The sequence below is a fragment of the Siphateles boraxobius genome, unplaced genomic scaffold (genome assembly GCF_051911475.1).
Source record: "Siphateles boraxobius isolate OS27281-9 unplaced genomic scaffold, OSU_SipBor_1 253, whole genome shotgun sequence".
Classification (NCBI taxonomy): domain Eukaryota; kingdom Metazoa; phylum Chordata; class Actinopteri; order Cypriniformes; family Leuciscidae; genus Siphateles; species Siphateles boraxobius.
In genome coordinates, this window is record NW_027508869.1 from 32,501 (window position 1) to 50,000 (window position 17,500).

A 17,500-nucleotide genomic window follows, 5' to 3' on the forward strand; every position below is an offset into this window, starting at 1 on the left:
ACGCATGATGTAGCCAGCCGGATCCGGGCCGTATCCAGATCAGATGGAGGACCTGCGCCTAGACACAACCACAACTCCTGATGTAGCCAGCCGGATCCGGGCCGGATCCAGATCAGATGGAGGACCTGCGCCAAGACATGACCACAACGCATGATGTAGTCAGCCGGATCCGGGCCAGACCCAGATCAGATGGAGGACCTGCACCTAGACACGACCACAACGCATCCCTGCAGTCTAACTCACAGTAATGTCTCCATACCGACGTGATGAATCTGATCTACAACCAGATGGAACTGGATAATATTCTGGACGTTCTGATCCAATCTGACCTCTGACCTGTAATGCCTGAATCATAATCATAATCACACACTGTTGGGTCATTGGCCAGTTGAGAACTGAGCGACTGAGTCTGGGTTCTCACAAGGGTTTTCTCCATTCTGTCACTGATGGAGTTTCGGTTCCTGTCGCTTTTGTCTTGCTTAGTTGGGGACATTCAATTTAATATTCAACAATATTATTGATCTCCTGCATTGACAGCATTATATGAGAACTGAGCTGGTCGATGACATCACGGTTTTCTCCAGAGCGGCTATATATATATATATATATATATATATATGGTAAATGGTAAATGGACTGCATTTATATAGCGCTTTAACAGACCCAATGGCCACCAAAGCACTTTACATATTTGCCTCACATTCACCCATTCACACACCGACGGCAGTGTCAGCCATGCAAGGCGCCACTCAGCTCGTCGGGAGCAGCTATATATATATATATATATATATATATACACACACACACACACACATATATATATATATAAATTATAATTTATAAATTAACTAAATGTATAATGTATAAATTAACTAAATTAATAACTTTTTTACACCAGCAATGAACCATCACTGAACTTACTTAAGCTGGACTGTGATGATATTTTCTTCAAACTTTGAAGAAACAAACTTTGTTGCATTATTTTCCTGTTATCTCTGTAAAGCCGCTGTGAAACACTCTGTGCTGTAAAAAGTGCTGTATAAACAAAGGTGAGTTGACTTAAAAGTGGAAAAAGTTTAAAAGTTTAAAAAAGTTAAACAAAAAAAGGTATAGAAGTTTACATTTATTATTAGGAAAATGTTTATATATATATATATATATATATATATATATAAATAATTACAAGTTTCACTCTAAAATGTAGAGATAAAATCAAAGCCATAAATCTAAACGAGTTGTGTTCCAAATCAAGTTGATATCTCAGACAATGATCTCTCAGTGAGATGTTGTTCGGCTGCAGTTCCAAACGCTTCCACTAGAGGACATTCATCTTCCATTCATTTCCAATGCACTCATTTTGACTGTACAGGTCCTTCTCAAAAAATTAGCATATTGTGATAAAGTTAATTATTTTCCATAATGTAATGATAAAAATTAAACTTTCATATATTTTAGATTCATTGCACACCAACTGAAATATTTCAAGTCTTTTATTGTTTTAATACTGATGATTTTGGCATACAGCTCATGAAAACCCAAAATTCCTGTCTCAAAAAATTAGCATATCATGAAAAGGGTCTCTAAACGAGCTATTAACCTAATCATCTGAATCAACTAATTAACTCTAAACACCTGCAAAAGATTCTTGAGGCTTTTAAAAACTCCCAGCCTGTTTCATTACTCAAAACCACAATCATGGGTAAGACTGCCGACCTGACTGCTGTCCAGAAGGCCATCATTGACACTCTCAAGCAAGAGGGTAAGACACAGAAAGAAATTTCTGAACAAATAGGCTGTTCCCAGAGTGCTGTATCAAGGCACCTCAGTGGGAAGTCTGTGGGAAGGAAAAAGTGTGGCAAAAACGCTGCACAACGAGAAGAGGTGACCGGACCCTGACGAAGATTGTGGAGAAGGACCGATTCCAGACCTTGGGGGACCTGCGGAAGCAGTGGACTGAGTCTGGAGTAGAAACATCCAGAGCCACCGTGCACAGGCGTGTGCAGGAAATGGGCTACAGGTGCCGCATTCCCCAGGTCAAGCCACTTTTGAACCAGAAACAGCGGCAGAAGCGCCTGACCTGGGCTACAGAGAAGCAGCACTGGAGTACCCACAGTCAGTGATGGTCTGGGGTGCCATGTCAGCTGCTGGTGTTGGTCCACTGTGTTTTATCAAGGGCAGGGTCAATGCAGCTAGCTATCAGGAGATTTTGGAGCACTTCATGCTTCCATCTGCTGAAAAGCTTTATGGAGATGAAGATTTCATTTTTCAGCACGACCTGGCACCTGCTCACAGTGCCAAAACCACTGGTAAATGGTTTACTGACCATGGTATTACTGTGCTCAATTGGCCTGCCAACTCTCCTGACCTGAACCCCATAGAGAATCTGTGGGATATTGTGAAGAGAAAGTTGAGAGACGCAAGACCCAACACTCTGGATGAGCTTAAGGCCGCTATCGAAGCATCCTGGGCCTCTATAACACCTCAGCAGTGTCACAGGCTGATTGCCTCCATGCCACGCCGCACTGAAGCAGTCATTTCTGCAAAAGGATTCCCGACCAAGTATTGAGTGCATAACTGAACATAATTATTTGAAGGTTGACTTTTTTTTTGTATTAAAAACACTTCTTTTATTGGTCGGATGAAATATGCTAATTTTTTGAGACAGGAATTTTGGGTTTTCATGAGCTGTATGCCAAAATCATCAGTATTAAAACAATAAAAGACCTGAAATATTTCAGTTGGTGTGCAATGAATCTAAAATATATGAAAGTTTAATTTTTATCATTACATTATGGAAAATAATGAACTTTATCACAATATGCTTGTATTTTGAGAAGGACCTGTATATAATAAAGTGTGACTGATTTCCAGGACAATTTAACCCTTTCATGCACGGCATCCATTAGATATGCAACTCCCTCAAAATATAATATATTGAAAAAAAAGTTATTGGCATGATTTTCACTTGTTAAAAGGAAAAAAACATTACTTTGTGATTCAATAATTGGTGCATGATTTTTCCTGGTTCACACAGTAAGTCACAGAAGGGTCTCCCCCAGATTTGAGAGTGTGTTTGTTCTGACCCGTGTGTGGAGCCGCTCGGCCTCGTCCTGATACGCCGCTAGCTGCTGCTTCCACTGCTTGACGTTAGCGGTGGACTCGAGCAGCGCGGCCGTTAGCTTAGCGTTGTTCCCCTTCAGAGCTGCCAGCTCCGCCTCCCAGTGTTTGGTGATGGACGTCGAGCTGCCGGAAGATCAACAGAATCAGATGAAGAGCGTCTGATACACCTCATTATTACACGGCTCTGTGGAATGCTTGATTCTGATTGGTCAATCGCGCCTTCCAGCGGTTTATAATTCCCAGATAATAACAGAACAGAAACACAGGCTCATCCGGGTCATTGTACACTCGCTAGGAACGTTTTTTATTCGTGGAAGTTTTGCGTTTGGTGATCTAATAAAATATTAAAACTCAGTCGAATCAATATTTTGTGTAGAGTTATTTAATTATGCCATCCGGTATCGTGGACTCACTCTCTCGTTTCAAACAAACGCAGACGCTGCCATTCTGAGACTATTGTTTTGTACACTGTTGGATTATAAGATACAAACAGGTACGATTTTAAAACAGTTTAAACTGAAATCAATATTTCTTATCTCATCATAAATGTGTTGAAATGCTGTAATAAGTGTTATGACTGTAAACCGTATCTCTTAAATGTCGTCTAGTGTGATCTCGCCGCTGAAACTGCTCTCTCCGAAGCTTTGCGTTTAAAGAGCTGATAAAATATTTAGACTCAGATCAATATTTCGTGTCTGATTATTTACTGATGTGGCAAGTAGCCGTGTAATAAGTGGGATAATGTACATCCAGGCGGTTGTTATCTCAGAATAAACCCCCTTCAGGTGTGTGTGTGTAAGATCGCAGAATAAACCCTTCAGGTGTGTGCGCGTGTGTGTGTGTGTGAGATCGCAGAATAAACCCTTCAGGTGTGTGCGCGTGTGTGTGTGTGTGTGAGATCGCAGAATAAACCCTTCAGGTGTGTGTGTGTGAGATCACAGAATAAACCCTTCAGGTGTGTGCGCGTGTGTTTGTGATCTCAGAATAAACCCCCTTCAGGTGTGTGTGTGTGTGTGTGTGTGTGTGTGTGTGTGTGTGTGTGTGAGATTTCAGAATAAACCGATTCTGAGATAACAACCGATTATTTGTACATTATCCCTTACCTAAATGTGGGGAGTTTTAACCTGTCAACTGTTGGGATCACATAAGTTCAGATCTGTGCTGATGAACACACACACACACACACTGATCCAAACACGACTAGTTTAAGATCAAGCACTCATAAATCTCCAGTGACGGTGAACTTCACAATAATGAAGCTTCCGTGAGTGTGTGTGTGTGAGAGAGATGCCAATTGGCCAGAAGTGCTTCTCATGGGTGATGATTTAAGTGCATTTTCATGCATATTTAATGTATGTGTAACACAGTGTTTAATGTAATGTTGTGCGGGGGGGGGGGGGGGCAGCATCAAATATGCATGAACACATTAATCGACACACACACACACACACACACACGTGAAGGATCAGCTGACCTGTGCGGGAACGGCACGGCGTTGAGCTCAGCTGTGTGTGAGCACGGTGTGTGTGAGCTCAGTGTGTGTGAGCTCAGTGTGTGTGAGCTCGCTGTGTGTGAGCTCAGTGTGTGTGAGCTCAGTGTGTGTGAGCTCAGTGTGTGTGAGCTCGGTGTGTGAGCTCGGCTCTCGGCGTCAGGCGTCATTCTCTCGTCTGTCCCGTTGATGCTCTCTGGAGTCACAGGAGACTGAAGATCACTCGGCGCCGATTCCTGACACAACAAACACACAAAACACAGTCAGAAACACACAGAACACAGTCACAAACACAAACGAGTCAGAAACACAAAACACACTCACAAACACACAGAACACAGTCACAAACACACAAACCAGTCACAAACACACAACAGTCACAAACACACAACACAGTCAGAAACACACAAACCAATCAGAAACACACAAACCAGTCAGAAACACACAACAGTCAGAAACACACAAAACTCAGTCACAAACCAGCATTGAATCATTCATTTGATGATTTGATATAATATATGCTTTTATGTTTGTTGATTGTGAAGCACATTGAGTTTTGGAAAATAAATAAATTAAACGTATTATTATTATTAACCACGTAGCTGAAGAACCATCATGTTTCGCCTAACACTAAATCATCTAATTTGATCTATTCAGATGCGATGCAAAATCAGCATTAATCAATTTCAGTACCAACACATCATGATGTGTGTTTATAAGTGTGTTTTTAAATGTTTTGCTTTGTTTCGATGAGAAACGATTTGAGTTAAATCAAATTTTTTTCATAATCAATGATCTTTAGACATCCATAAAAAGAGGCATTTCTGGAAAAACGTGTCAGGATGAATCTCTGCTCTTGTAAGAACGCATCATCACGATCATTATGATGAAACTCACACTTCATATCCCACGACACAAATCTGACATTGGATTAATAAAGTAGAGTTGAGCTGATGATAATATCAGTGAGAGTTCAGGCTCGTCTCTCGGTCTTACCTTCGATGCGCCCCGGATCTTTTCGTTTTAGGGAATTGAACGACATCGTGAGAGAAACGACAACATGTCATGATAATCAAGTGCACATTAATCATAAAGGATCTGCTGTGGGGAGTAGAGGAGCGTGAGGACGGATTGGTTCTGGGATTAAAGGGAGGATTGGGACGGACTGGTTCTGGGATTGAAGGGAGGATTGGGACGGACTGGTGTTGGGATTGAAGGGAGGATTGGGATGGACTGGTGTTGGGATTGAAGGGAGGATTGGGATGGACTGGTGTTGGGATTGAAGGGAGGATTGGGACGGACTGGTTCTGGGATTGAAGGGAGGATTGGGACGGACTGGTGTTGGGATTAAAGGGAGGATTGGGACGGACTGGTTCTGGGATTGAAGGGAGGATTGGGATGGACTGGTGTTGGGATTGAAGGGAGGATTGGGATGGACTGGTGTTGGGATTGAAGGGAGGATTGGGACGGACTGGTGTTGAGATTGAAGGGGAGGATTGGGACGGACTGGTTCTGGGGTTGAAGGGAGGATTGGGACGGACTGGTGTTGGGATTAAAGGGAGGATTGGGATGGACTGGTGTTGGGATTAAAGGGAGGATTGGGATGGACTGGTTCTGGGATTGAAGGGAGGATTGGGACGGACTGGTGTTGGGATTGAAGGGAGGATTGGGACGGACTGGTGTTGGGATTGAAGGGAGGATTGGGACGGACTGGTGTTGGGATTGAAGGGGAGGATTGGGACGGACTGGTGATGGGATTGAAGGGTAGGATTGGGACGGACTGGTTCTGGGATTGAAGGGAGGATTGGGACGGACTGGTGTTGGGATTGAAGGGAGGATTGGGACGGACTGGTGTTGGGATTGAAGGGAGGATTGGGACGGACTGGTGTTGGGATTGAAGGGAGGATTGGGACGGACTGGTGTTGGGATTTAAAGGAGGATTGGGACGGACTGGTGTTGGGATTTAAGGGAGGATTGGGACGGACTGGTGTTGGGATTTAAGGGAGGATTGGGAGGGACTGGTGTTGGGATTTAAAGGAGGATTGGGACGGACTGGTGTTGGGATTTAAAGGAGGATTTGGACGGACTGGTGTTGAGATTTAAAGGAGGATTGGGACGGACTGGTTCTGGGATTGAAGGGAGGATTGGGACGGACTGGTTCTGGGATTGAAGGGAGGATTGGGACGGACTGGTGTTGGGATTGAAGGGAGGATTGGGACGGACTGGTGTTGGGATTGAAGGGAGGATTGGGACGGACTGGTGTTGGGATTGAAGGGAGGATTGGGACGGAATGGTGTTGGGATTGAAGGGAGGATTGGGACGGACTGGTTCTGGGATTAAAGGGAGGATTGGGACAGACTGGTGTTGGGATTGAAGGGAGGATTGGGACAGACTGGTGTTGGGATTGAAGGGAGGATTGGGACGGACTGGTTCTGGGATTGAAGGGAGGATTGGGACGGACTGGCTCTGGGATTGAAGGGAGGATTGGGACGGACTGGTGTTGGGATTGAAGGGAGGATTGGGATGGACTAGTTCTGGGATTAAAGGGAGGATTGGGACGGACTGGTTCTGGGATTGAAGGGAGGATTGGGACGGACTGGTTCTGGGATTGAAGGGAGGATTGGGACGGACTGGTGTTGGGATTAAAGGGAGGATTGGGATGGACTAGTTCTGGGATTGAAGGGAGGATTGGGACGGACTGGTTCTGGGATTGAAGGGAGGATTGGGACGGACTGGTTCTGGGATTGAAGGGAGGATTGGGACGGACTGGTTCTGGGATCGAAGGGAGGATTGGGACGGACTGGTTCTGGGATCAAAGGGAGGATTGGGACGGACTGGTGTTGGGATTAAAGGGAGGATTGGGATGGACTAGTTCTGGGATTGAAGGGAGGATTGGGACGGACTGGTTCTGGGATCAAAGGGAGGATTGGGACGGACTGGTGTTGGGATTAAAGGGAGGATTGGGATGGACTAGTTCTGGGATTGAAGGGAGGATTGGGACGGACTGGTTCTGGGATTGAAGGGAGGATTGGGACGGACTGGTTCTGGGATTAAAGGGAGGATTGGGATGGACTAGTTCTGGGATTGAAGGGAGGATTGGGATGGACTAGTTCTGGGATTAAAGGGAGGATTGGGATGGACTAGTTCTGGGATTAAAGGGAGGATTGGGATGGACTAGTTCTGGGATTGAAGGGAGGATTGGGACGGACTGTTCTGGATGCTTGATCTGGGTCTTACGGGTCGCAGTCGGTTAACGGATGTTCTGACACTTGTGAGCGTTTGCTCCTTACCTTGAAGCGCGGGAAGCACGACACAGGTTTGCGCTTGAGAGACAATGTGATTGAGGATGTCAATAGATTGAAGTAGAAACACACACACACACACACAGGTTGATGGTTTCGTTTATACCTGTGAGGGTGAGCTGGTCAACTCCATCTTCTCCTGAGATTTCTCTTTCGCTAACCGCGCGGCTTCTTTGAACTCTGCAAACTTCTCAGCAAACTACAGACAGACGGAAACAGCATCAGAGAGAGAGAGAGAGAGAGAGAGAGAGAGAGAGAGAGAGAGAGACACACACACACACACACACACATACACACTTCCTTCTGATTCACAAGCTTCCGGAGTCATATATACATCTATAGGATTTACATCAGCCTCAGTAAACGCTAATGTTTCTCAACCCTCTGGTGCTCTTCAAGTTGCGGACAAAAATTACAGAATTTTTTTATTTCAATAAAATAAATGTAATATATTTCAGTTTGATAATGTTTTTTTTATTTAATATTGTTTATTTTTTGGGGATTTTATGGTACTAAATTATATTTATGTTGTATTTATAATCCATTTATTCACTTTTTGAGCATAGACCTGAAAATTAAGTTTCCAACTTAAACTGTGGTAAATCTTGAACGCTTTAAAGCACAGACTGAAGTTTGATCTCTTTTCAAAGAGACACTTGGCAGATTATTGCTGAAGTGAGAAAAGTTTTTTTTTTAAATGTGAACTTAAAAAAAGTTACAGAATTGTATGTATATTGTTAAAACATTTCTAAAACATTTTTTTATATGAAAAACAAAAATCACGTTTTACTCTAAAACTGCATGTTAAGCAAAGCCATAAATGTAAGGCAGTTGTGCTCCACATGTGAGCTGATATCTCAGTAAATGAGCGTTCAGTGAGATGTTGTTCGGCTGCAGTTCCAAACGCTTCCACTAGAGGAAACTCTCATTCATTTACAATGCGCTCGTTTCTGACCGCGAGAAACACAAGTGTGAATATTGTTTTCTGGACCATTTAACCTGTTCCAATCATGTGCATGATTTTCATTTGTGTTCACAAACAGCAAGTTTCAAAACCTTTACCAAATTTCGTACCATTCCGATGAAGAAAAAAAAAAAAAGAATTTTCGGTCAAAAATGATTTAAGAACACCAACAAATCTCTCTGAACTGAAGCTTTAAACGCTTCACTTCTCTTAATGATAGATTTATTCAAAACACATTAAATAGTGGAGAACAGGTTGAGTAAAAATGTAATGAATATGTAGTATAGTACATGTGTGTATGAGAACGCTCCTCTCAAGAGTTATTTTTCTGGCTGACTATCGAGTTTATGGTCATTCAATATCTTTCCTGAGGTAAACGTGACATTATTGTTCTCCAGCTGTTTTATTGACGTTATTCCGGGGTTTAAACACTGATTGATGGATCACATGAGATGATTATTTCAGTGAGTTATTCTGAATCTTTCAACATTCCTTCTGATGTTCACTGATGTTTATTTGCTGCTGTAACTAGTAGTAAATAGGAAGAGATGATTGGTTCTTCTGTCAGACACAGAATCTAGTGATGAATCTGACAGGATTTAAAAGCTGAGTCTTTGTTTCATATTAACAGTCTCAAAGCATATTGTGATTATTTGGATGGGAGGAGCAACAGAATGTTCAGTGAAGTTTAGGTCACGCATCAGCATCAGGTAAACAAACAATTCTTGTGATTTAAGATTTAAATAATGCACATATTGAGAGTGTGTAGAACGTACTTTGCTGTAGAAATGCACATATTGAGAGTGTGTAGAACATACTTTGCTGTAGAAATGCACATATTGAGTGTGTAGAGTGGAGATTGCTGTGAAAATGCTCATATTGAGAGTGTGTAGAGTGGAGATTGCTGTAGAAATGCACATATTGAGAGTGTGTAGAGTGGAGTTTGCTGTAGAAATGCACATATTGAGAGTGTGTAGAGTGGAGTTTGCTGTAGAAATGCACACATTGAGTGTGTAGAGTGCAGATTGCTGTGAAAATGCTCATACTGAGAGTGTAGAACGTACTTTGCTGTAGAAATGCACATATTGAGGGTGTGTAGAATGGACTTTGCTGTAGAAATGCACACATTGAGTGTGTAGAGTGGAGATTGCTGTGAAAATGCTCATATTGAGAGTGTGTAGAGTGGAGTTTGCTGTAGAAATGCACATATTGAGAGTGTGTAGAGTGGAGTTTGCTGTAGAAATGCTCATATTGAGAGTGTGTAGAGTGGAGTTTGCTGTAGAAATGCTCATATTGAGAGTGTGTAGAGTGGAGATAGCTGTAGAAATGCTCATATTGAGAGTGTGTAGAGTGGAGTTTGCTGTAGAAATGCACATATTGAGAGTGTGTAGAGTGGAGTTTGCTGTAGAAATACACATATTGAGAGTGTGTAGAGTGGAGTTTGCTGTAGAAATGCACACATTGAGTGTGTGTAGAGTGGAGATTGCTGTGAAAATGCTCATATTGAGAGTGTGTAGAGTGGAGTTTGCAGTAGAAATGCACACATTGAGTGTGTGTAGAGTGGAGATTGCTGTGAAAATGCTCATATTGAGAGTGTGTAGAGTGGAGTTTGCTGTAGAAATGCACACATTGAGTGTGTGTAGAGTGGAGATTGCTGTGAAAATGCTCATATTGAGAGTGTGTAGAGTGGAGTTTGCTGTAGAAATGCACACATTGAGTGTGTGTAGAGTGGAGATTGCTGTGAAAATGCTCATATTGAGAGTGTGTAGAGTGGAGTTTGCTGTAGAAATGCACACATTGAGTGTGTGTAGAGTGGAGATTGCTGTAGAAATGCTCATATTGAGAGTGTGTAGAGTGGAGATAGCTATAGAAATGCACATATTGAGAGTGTGTAGAGTGGAGTTTGCTGTAGAAATGCACATATTGAGAGTGTGTAGAGTGGAGATTGCTGTGAAAATGCTCATATTGAGAGTGTGTAGAGTGGAGATTGCTGTAGAAATGCTCATATTGAGAGTTTGTAGAGTGGAGTTTGCTGTAGAAATGCACACATTGAGTGTGTGTAGAGTGGAGATTGCTGTGAAAATGCTCATATTGAGAGTGTGTAGAGTGGAGTTTGCTGTAGAAATGCACACATTGAGTGTGTGTAGAGTGGAGATTGCTGTGAAAATGCTCATATTGAGAGTGTGTAGAGTGGAGTTTGCTGTAGAAATGCACACATTGAGTGTGTGTAAAGTGGAGTTTGCTGTAGAAATGCTCATATTGAGAGTGTGTAGAGTGGAGTTTGCTGTAGAAATGCTCATATTGAGAGTGTGTAGAGTGGAGATTGCTGTGAAAATGCTCATATTGAGAGTGTGTAGAGTGGAGTTTGCTGTAGAAATGCTCATATTGAGAGTGTGTAGAGTGGAGTTTGCTGTAGAAATGCTCATATTGAGAGTGTGTAGAGTGGAGATTGCTGTAGAAATGCTCATATTGAGAGTGTGTAGAGAGTGGAGATTGCTGTAGAAATGCACATATTGAGAGTGTGTAGAGTGGAGATTGCTGTAGAAATGCTCATATTGAGAGTGTGTAGAGTGGAGTTTGCTGTAGAAATGCACATATTGAGAGTGTGTAGAGTGGAGATTGCTGTAGAAATGCACATATTGAGAGTGTGTAGAGTGGAGTTTGCTGTAGAAATGCTCATATTGAGAGTGTGTAGAGTGGAGATTGCTGTAGAAATGCACATATTGAGAGTGTGTAGAGTGGAGATTGCTGTAGAAATGCACATATTGAGAGTGTGTAGAGTGGAGTTTGCTGTAGAAATGCTCATATTGAGAGTGTGTAGAGTGGAGATTGCTGTAGAAATGCACATATTGAGAGTGTGTAGAGTGTACCTTGCTGAGCAGCGCCTCGGACGAGAAGCCCAGGCCGTAGACGGTGTTGGCCCGGCTGTCCGCCCACTGCCCGAACTTGTGCGAGGTCTTGGTGAAGGTCATGTTCGGGGTGATGGTGCTGTTAATGACGGCCTGAAAACACAACACAACACAAACACATCAGCCGGTCTCAGAACTCAACACAACTCCATTATTCTGTTGGAGTATACGAGAGAGTACACGTGAAACCCGATCCGAGACTGAAGCGGATTTTCAGAAATCAGATTACAAACGACTAGAGTTTAGGTATTGTTTGAAATTTAACAATTCCGATTTTGTTTCTGCTTATCGATTCCTAATTTCGATTCCAATAAGGTAAAAACAAAAACACACGTAAATATTGTTTACATTTAGTCTCATTGCAGAACATTTAATTGTATCTGAATATCATGAACAGAAATCAACAGCTAAAGAACACTTACACAAGAAACGTTTGCCTGTGGTTTAAAAAAAACATAGAGGAACAATAAGGGTATCTTCCGTCCATTTCATTTCCAATTTGAAATGAAATAAGGAAAAACGAGAAACTTTTAACTCTCTCCTTTCCAGCACTTTAGACACAGTTGCTCCGTTGCGCTTAAAGATTAAAGAAAATAGTCCAACGCCGTGGTACAGCGACCACACACACACACACACACACACACACACACACACACACAAACACACACACACACACACGGGCCCTTAAGAGAGCAGCCAGAAAAATGGAGCGCAACTGGAAGAAAACAAAACTAGAGGTATTTCGGATTTCATGGAAGGAGAGCTCGATTGCTTACAGAGAGGCTTTAAAAGCTGCTAGATCTGCTGATTTTTCAACCCTATTAAAAGAAAATAAACATAAAACCAAGGTATTTATTTGAAAAAGTGGCTACACTAACGAAAAAGAAAGCTTCAAGCCCAGAAGTTTCCAAGAAACACAGCAGTAATGACTTTATGAACTTCTTCACTTATAAGATTGATAATATTAGGGACAAAATTATAACTATGCAACCGTCTACTACAGCATCGCATCAGGGAGTGCATTATAGTCTCCCCGAGGTAAAATTTGATTCATTTGTTGCCATAGGAGAGGAAGAATTTTGCAAACTTGTTAATTCATCTAAATCGACAACATGTATGTTGGACCCTATACCGACTAAACTACTGAAAGAGATGCTTCCAGAAGTCATAGATCCTCTTCTTAACATCATTAATTCATCTTTGTCTCTAGGATACGTACCAAAACCCTTTAAACTGGCTATGATTAAACCGCTTGTTAAAAAAACACAACTTGATCCTACAGAATTAGTCAATTACAGGCCGATCTCAAATCTACCTTTTCTGTCAAAGATACTAGAAAAGGCAGTATCCTCACAACTGTGTTCCTTTCTTAAAAGAAATTGTATCTGCGAGGATTTCCAGTCAGGATTTAGACCGCATCATAGCACTGAGACAGCTCTCATTAGAGTCACAAATGATTTGCTCTTATCATCCGATCGTGGTTGTGTCTCTCTATTAGTGTTACTCGATCTTAGTGCTGCATTTGACACCATTGAGCACAACATTCTCTTAAATAGACTAGAAAACTATGTTGGCATTAGTGGAATTGCATTAGCATGGTTTAAATCATATTTATCTGACCGTTATCAGTTTGTAGCAGTAAATGAAGAGATGTCTTATCGATCACAAGTTCAGTATGGCGTACCACAAGGCTCAGTACTAGGACCGTTGCTGTTCACTCTGTACATGCTACCCTCACACACACACACACACACACACACACACACACACACACACACACACACACACACACACACACACACACACACACACACACACACACACACACACACACACACACACACACACACACACACACACACACACACACACACACTCTGTACATGCTACCTTTAGGAGATATCATTATCATTATTATCATTATCACTAGAATATCTAAATCGACTGCCGGCGGTAGATCCTTTTCCTATTTAGCACCAAAACTCTGGAACAATCTTCCTAACATTGTCCGGGAAGCAGACACAGTCTGTCAAATCTAGACTAAAAACGCATCTCTTTGACCTAGCATTCACATAACACTCTATAGACTTCTATAATTCAATATTAGGCTGCTTAGATTAGGTCAGCCGGAACTGGGAACACTTCCCTCAAATCCTGATGTACTCGTTACATCATAAGAAGAATGGCATCTACGCTAATTTTAGTGTCTTTGTTTATCCCGAGGTTTTCCCGCAGCCTGCCGGATCCAGGCCGTATCCAGATCTGACGAAGGACTTTCACCTGGACCCGATGACAATGCAGTGCTGAAGTGCCAACTAGCCTCTCCCTATGGAGGATCCCTATACCACTCTACAGATAAAGCCTTGTGGAATTTTTCGGTTCGCGTACCTACCCAAAGTGATAAGATAAAATAAAATTCTGCATCAAAATTTATAGACAAGTAGTTTGTTTAGGCATGGTTTGTAAGGAATTATAAACCTGCGCACATATATTCAAACGCACATAACTATAGAATCAATTCTTAATGCGCATGTGAACACCATCAGCGTCTATCACAGGTTCACGTTTAAAGTCTGTTTAGAGAGAACGCTGTCGTCTTAGCGGCCCCTAATTTAATAACAAATGATCATTTAGACGGAAGTGAATCAATCAAAACTAACTTTAGCTGGAAAAAACATTTTTCAAGAACCACTATAAAACCAAACCAATCTCTGTTACCTTAAATTATATGTTTATCTCTGTAAAGCTGCTTTGAAACAATCTACATTGTTAAAAGCGCTATATAAATGAGGATGACTTGACTTGACTTTATATTTAATATGAGTGAAATAGACATGCGTTTTATATTTAATATGAGTGAAATAGACATGCGTTTTATATTTAATATGAGTGAAATAGACATGCGTTTTATATTTAATATGAGTGAAATACACATGCGTTTTATATTTAATATGAGGGAAGTACACATGTGTTTTATAATTAATATGAGGGAAATAAAAAATCTTTAACTTTTAGGTGGCAAAATATGTTTTAGTAATTCTGTGAATTACACTGCGCAAACCAAAAGTAATACCACCCACTGGATGAAGAAGGGTTGGCTCTCCACAGAACATAAAATATTCATTTTATTTTATTTTTCGTGTTCGCATTTATGAGGAAAAAACAATGTTATGGACGTTGCAGTTCTCCGTTAGGGACGCGACCGCTCTGAAGCGGCACTAAAAGACTTTAAAACTTTTACAGAGACCTCAGACAGAAAACACAAAGCCTTTCTTTAAAGTGAATTTCATTTTGTATTAATTGTATCTTAATTTTAATCAATGTTTCATCAACCAATTGCCTGGATTTAATAAATAAGAAGTAAATATAGCAGACAATAGATAATCAGGACACGGAGGCGCCGGCGCGTGACCTGCAGCTCGTCTCATAAATGAACCGAAACTCAGCGTATAAGGAAGCCTTGCCTCACATGCCTGATAAATATATATTGAAATGTCTACTTTTAAACAGGACAAATCAAAACGAAAGAAAACAGACTCTCTGCTTATATAGTATGAAAAGTGCATTTCTCTCTGGCGCGTTCACTACTGCGAAGATCGCGAGTCAGCATCGAAAACTTCATCTTAGCAGCCGAAAAACACTTGCTTATTAATACACAATTAAAATGTCTCCTTGCTGTATTTGACATATTAATAATCATTACTTTTGCCGGTTCTTTAAATTTGCTGGCATAACTGTCGGCCCGTCATAATCATGGCTGTATAATCAAAAAATAAAAATGAGAAACATGCATGCGTCAATAAAATGTAGGCTATTGCATCAAAACCACAGGAGCTTATGCAATTAGTAGGCTACCATGAACTCGATACCCATAAAGAATGTGATGTGTAGCATATGTATATTTACCGAGGCACTTCATAAACCCAAATGAAAATCTTCATTGATCTTGCTAGAGTTCATGCTTAGAACGGTTTAGCTTTCTAATTGGGTTTATGAAGTGCCTCGGTATATATACAATAAAATAGTAGGCTACTATAAAAAACTCCCGCATAGTCGGCCTATTAAACTTTCATCAACAAAACGATTAAGACGGAATTCATAAAACAACAACATTATAACAAATAAATAAGAGATATTTGGAAATTTCCCTTTAAAATGAACGCTCAGATTGTGGTCCACATGTTATTTAATTGTTTTGTTGTTGTTGTTGTTGTTTTCAGATACAAACTCACTTATATTAAAGAAAGAAATATTTTTTGACTAACACATATCTTGAGTTTTTTCCTCCGCTATCGTCCTGTCAATCATCTCGCTGTCTCACTCTCGCGGCTATGAGTACACTGTCAAAAATGATTTTATGGCAAAGTAAATAAAACAGGAAAAATCATGTATCTGCTATTTTGCTTCTCCTCCAGTAACTATATCTTGATTGGAGAGTGTTCGAGCTGGAAAACAGGACAGAAACCCTGAGGAAGAAGCTCATGTGAGTGTCACAGCAGGAGCTGAGGCCGGCTGACCTTTGACCCGTCGAGGCTGATGATGCGGTAGACGTTGCGTGTGCTGTCGTAGAAGTACGAGACGGTGACGGCGTGTTTGCTGGTGGGAACCCAGTTCTTCTTGGTGTTGGGGTCGATCTGGAAGACGTGCGCTCTGGTGCTGAAGATCGGCTGCTCTCTGCAAACACACACACACACACACACACAAGTGCATGATGGGAAACCAGCGTTACCCACAATCCTCCATCAGTTTAGCAGCCCATCTACAGTCAGATTAGGACTCGTCCTGGATTAGGAAGGATTTTCTGTGGAGAATGACTATTAACACGTCGCTTTAGTCCAGGACTCGAGTCAATCTGTGTGTGTTTATCATCAGATCATCATCACCAGCCCAACGCAATCCCAGCATGCACAGCGAGCTTCCCTGTTCCTGCTCCTACAGAACATCTTATCTGAGTCCCTGTGCTTTATTCCAGTTCCTCACACTGATCTGTGTGTGTGTGTGTGTGTGTGTGTGTGTGTGTGTGTGTGTGTGTGTGTGTGTGTGTGTGTGTGTGTGTGTGTGTGTGCTGAATGTGGGTCAGACGGATCGAGTCTCCAGTGTCTCACACTCTTATTTAACAGCACACACTCTAATTAATCATATTAAAGCAGCACTAGAGCTGGAGACACACACACACACACACACACACACACACACACTAACCCTAAATCTACCCATCACAGGAAACAGGAGATTCAGGAAATGTCCTCATACATCACGTTACTACTGTCATTATACACATTGTGTGTATGTGTATGTGTGTGTGTGTGTGTGTCTATGTGTGTGTGTGTGTGTTTAGTCTAGAGGAAATCAGCTCTTATCACACGGCTGTCAATGACTTTGACTACAACACACAGAGCCATTGTTCAAACACAGAGATAAAAGTCAAATTGGCTGATGAGGCTTTGACATCAGCTGTTCTAACACACACACACACACACACACACACACACACACACACACACACACACACACACAGTCAAACACACACACACAGTCACACACACACACACAGTCACACACACACACACACACACACACACACACACACACACACACACACAGTCAAACACACACACACAGTCAAACACACACACACAGTCACACACACACACACAGTCACACACACACACACACACACACACACACAGTCAAACACACACACACAGTCAAACAC

The 17,500-nt window shown here is 41.7% G+C and overlaps 1 protein-coding gene across 2 annotated transcripts in view; it reads right to left on the minus strand.

Moving 5' to 3' along the window:
* The window catches only part of homer1 (homer scaffold protein 1), a 35,682-nt gene that overhangs the window by 3,205 nt on the left and 14,977 nt on the right, over positions 1 to 17,500 (minus strand). For both annotated transcript variants that reach the window (XM_077243940.1, XM_077243939.1), the window contains exons 3-7: positions 16,302 to 16,458; positions 11,746 to 11,877; positions 8,018 to 8,110; positions 4,595 to 4,845; positions 3,084 to 3,243 (exon numbers count right to left, since the gene is read on the minus strand). In XM_077243940.1, coding sequence (XP_077100055.1) covers positions 3,084 to 3,243; positions 4,595 to 4,845; positions 8,018 to 8,110; positions 11,746 to 11,877; positions 16,302 to 16,458 — 793 coding nt within the window. The remainder of the gene's footprint in view (positions 1 to 3,083; positions 3,244 to 4,594; positions 4,846 to 8,017; positions 8,111 to 11,745; positions 11,878 to 16,301; positions 16,459 to 17,500) is intronic.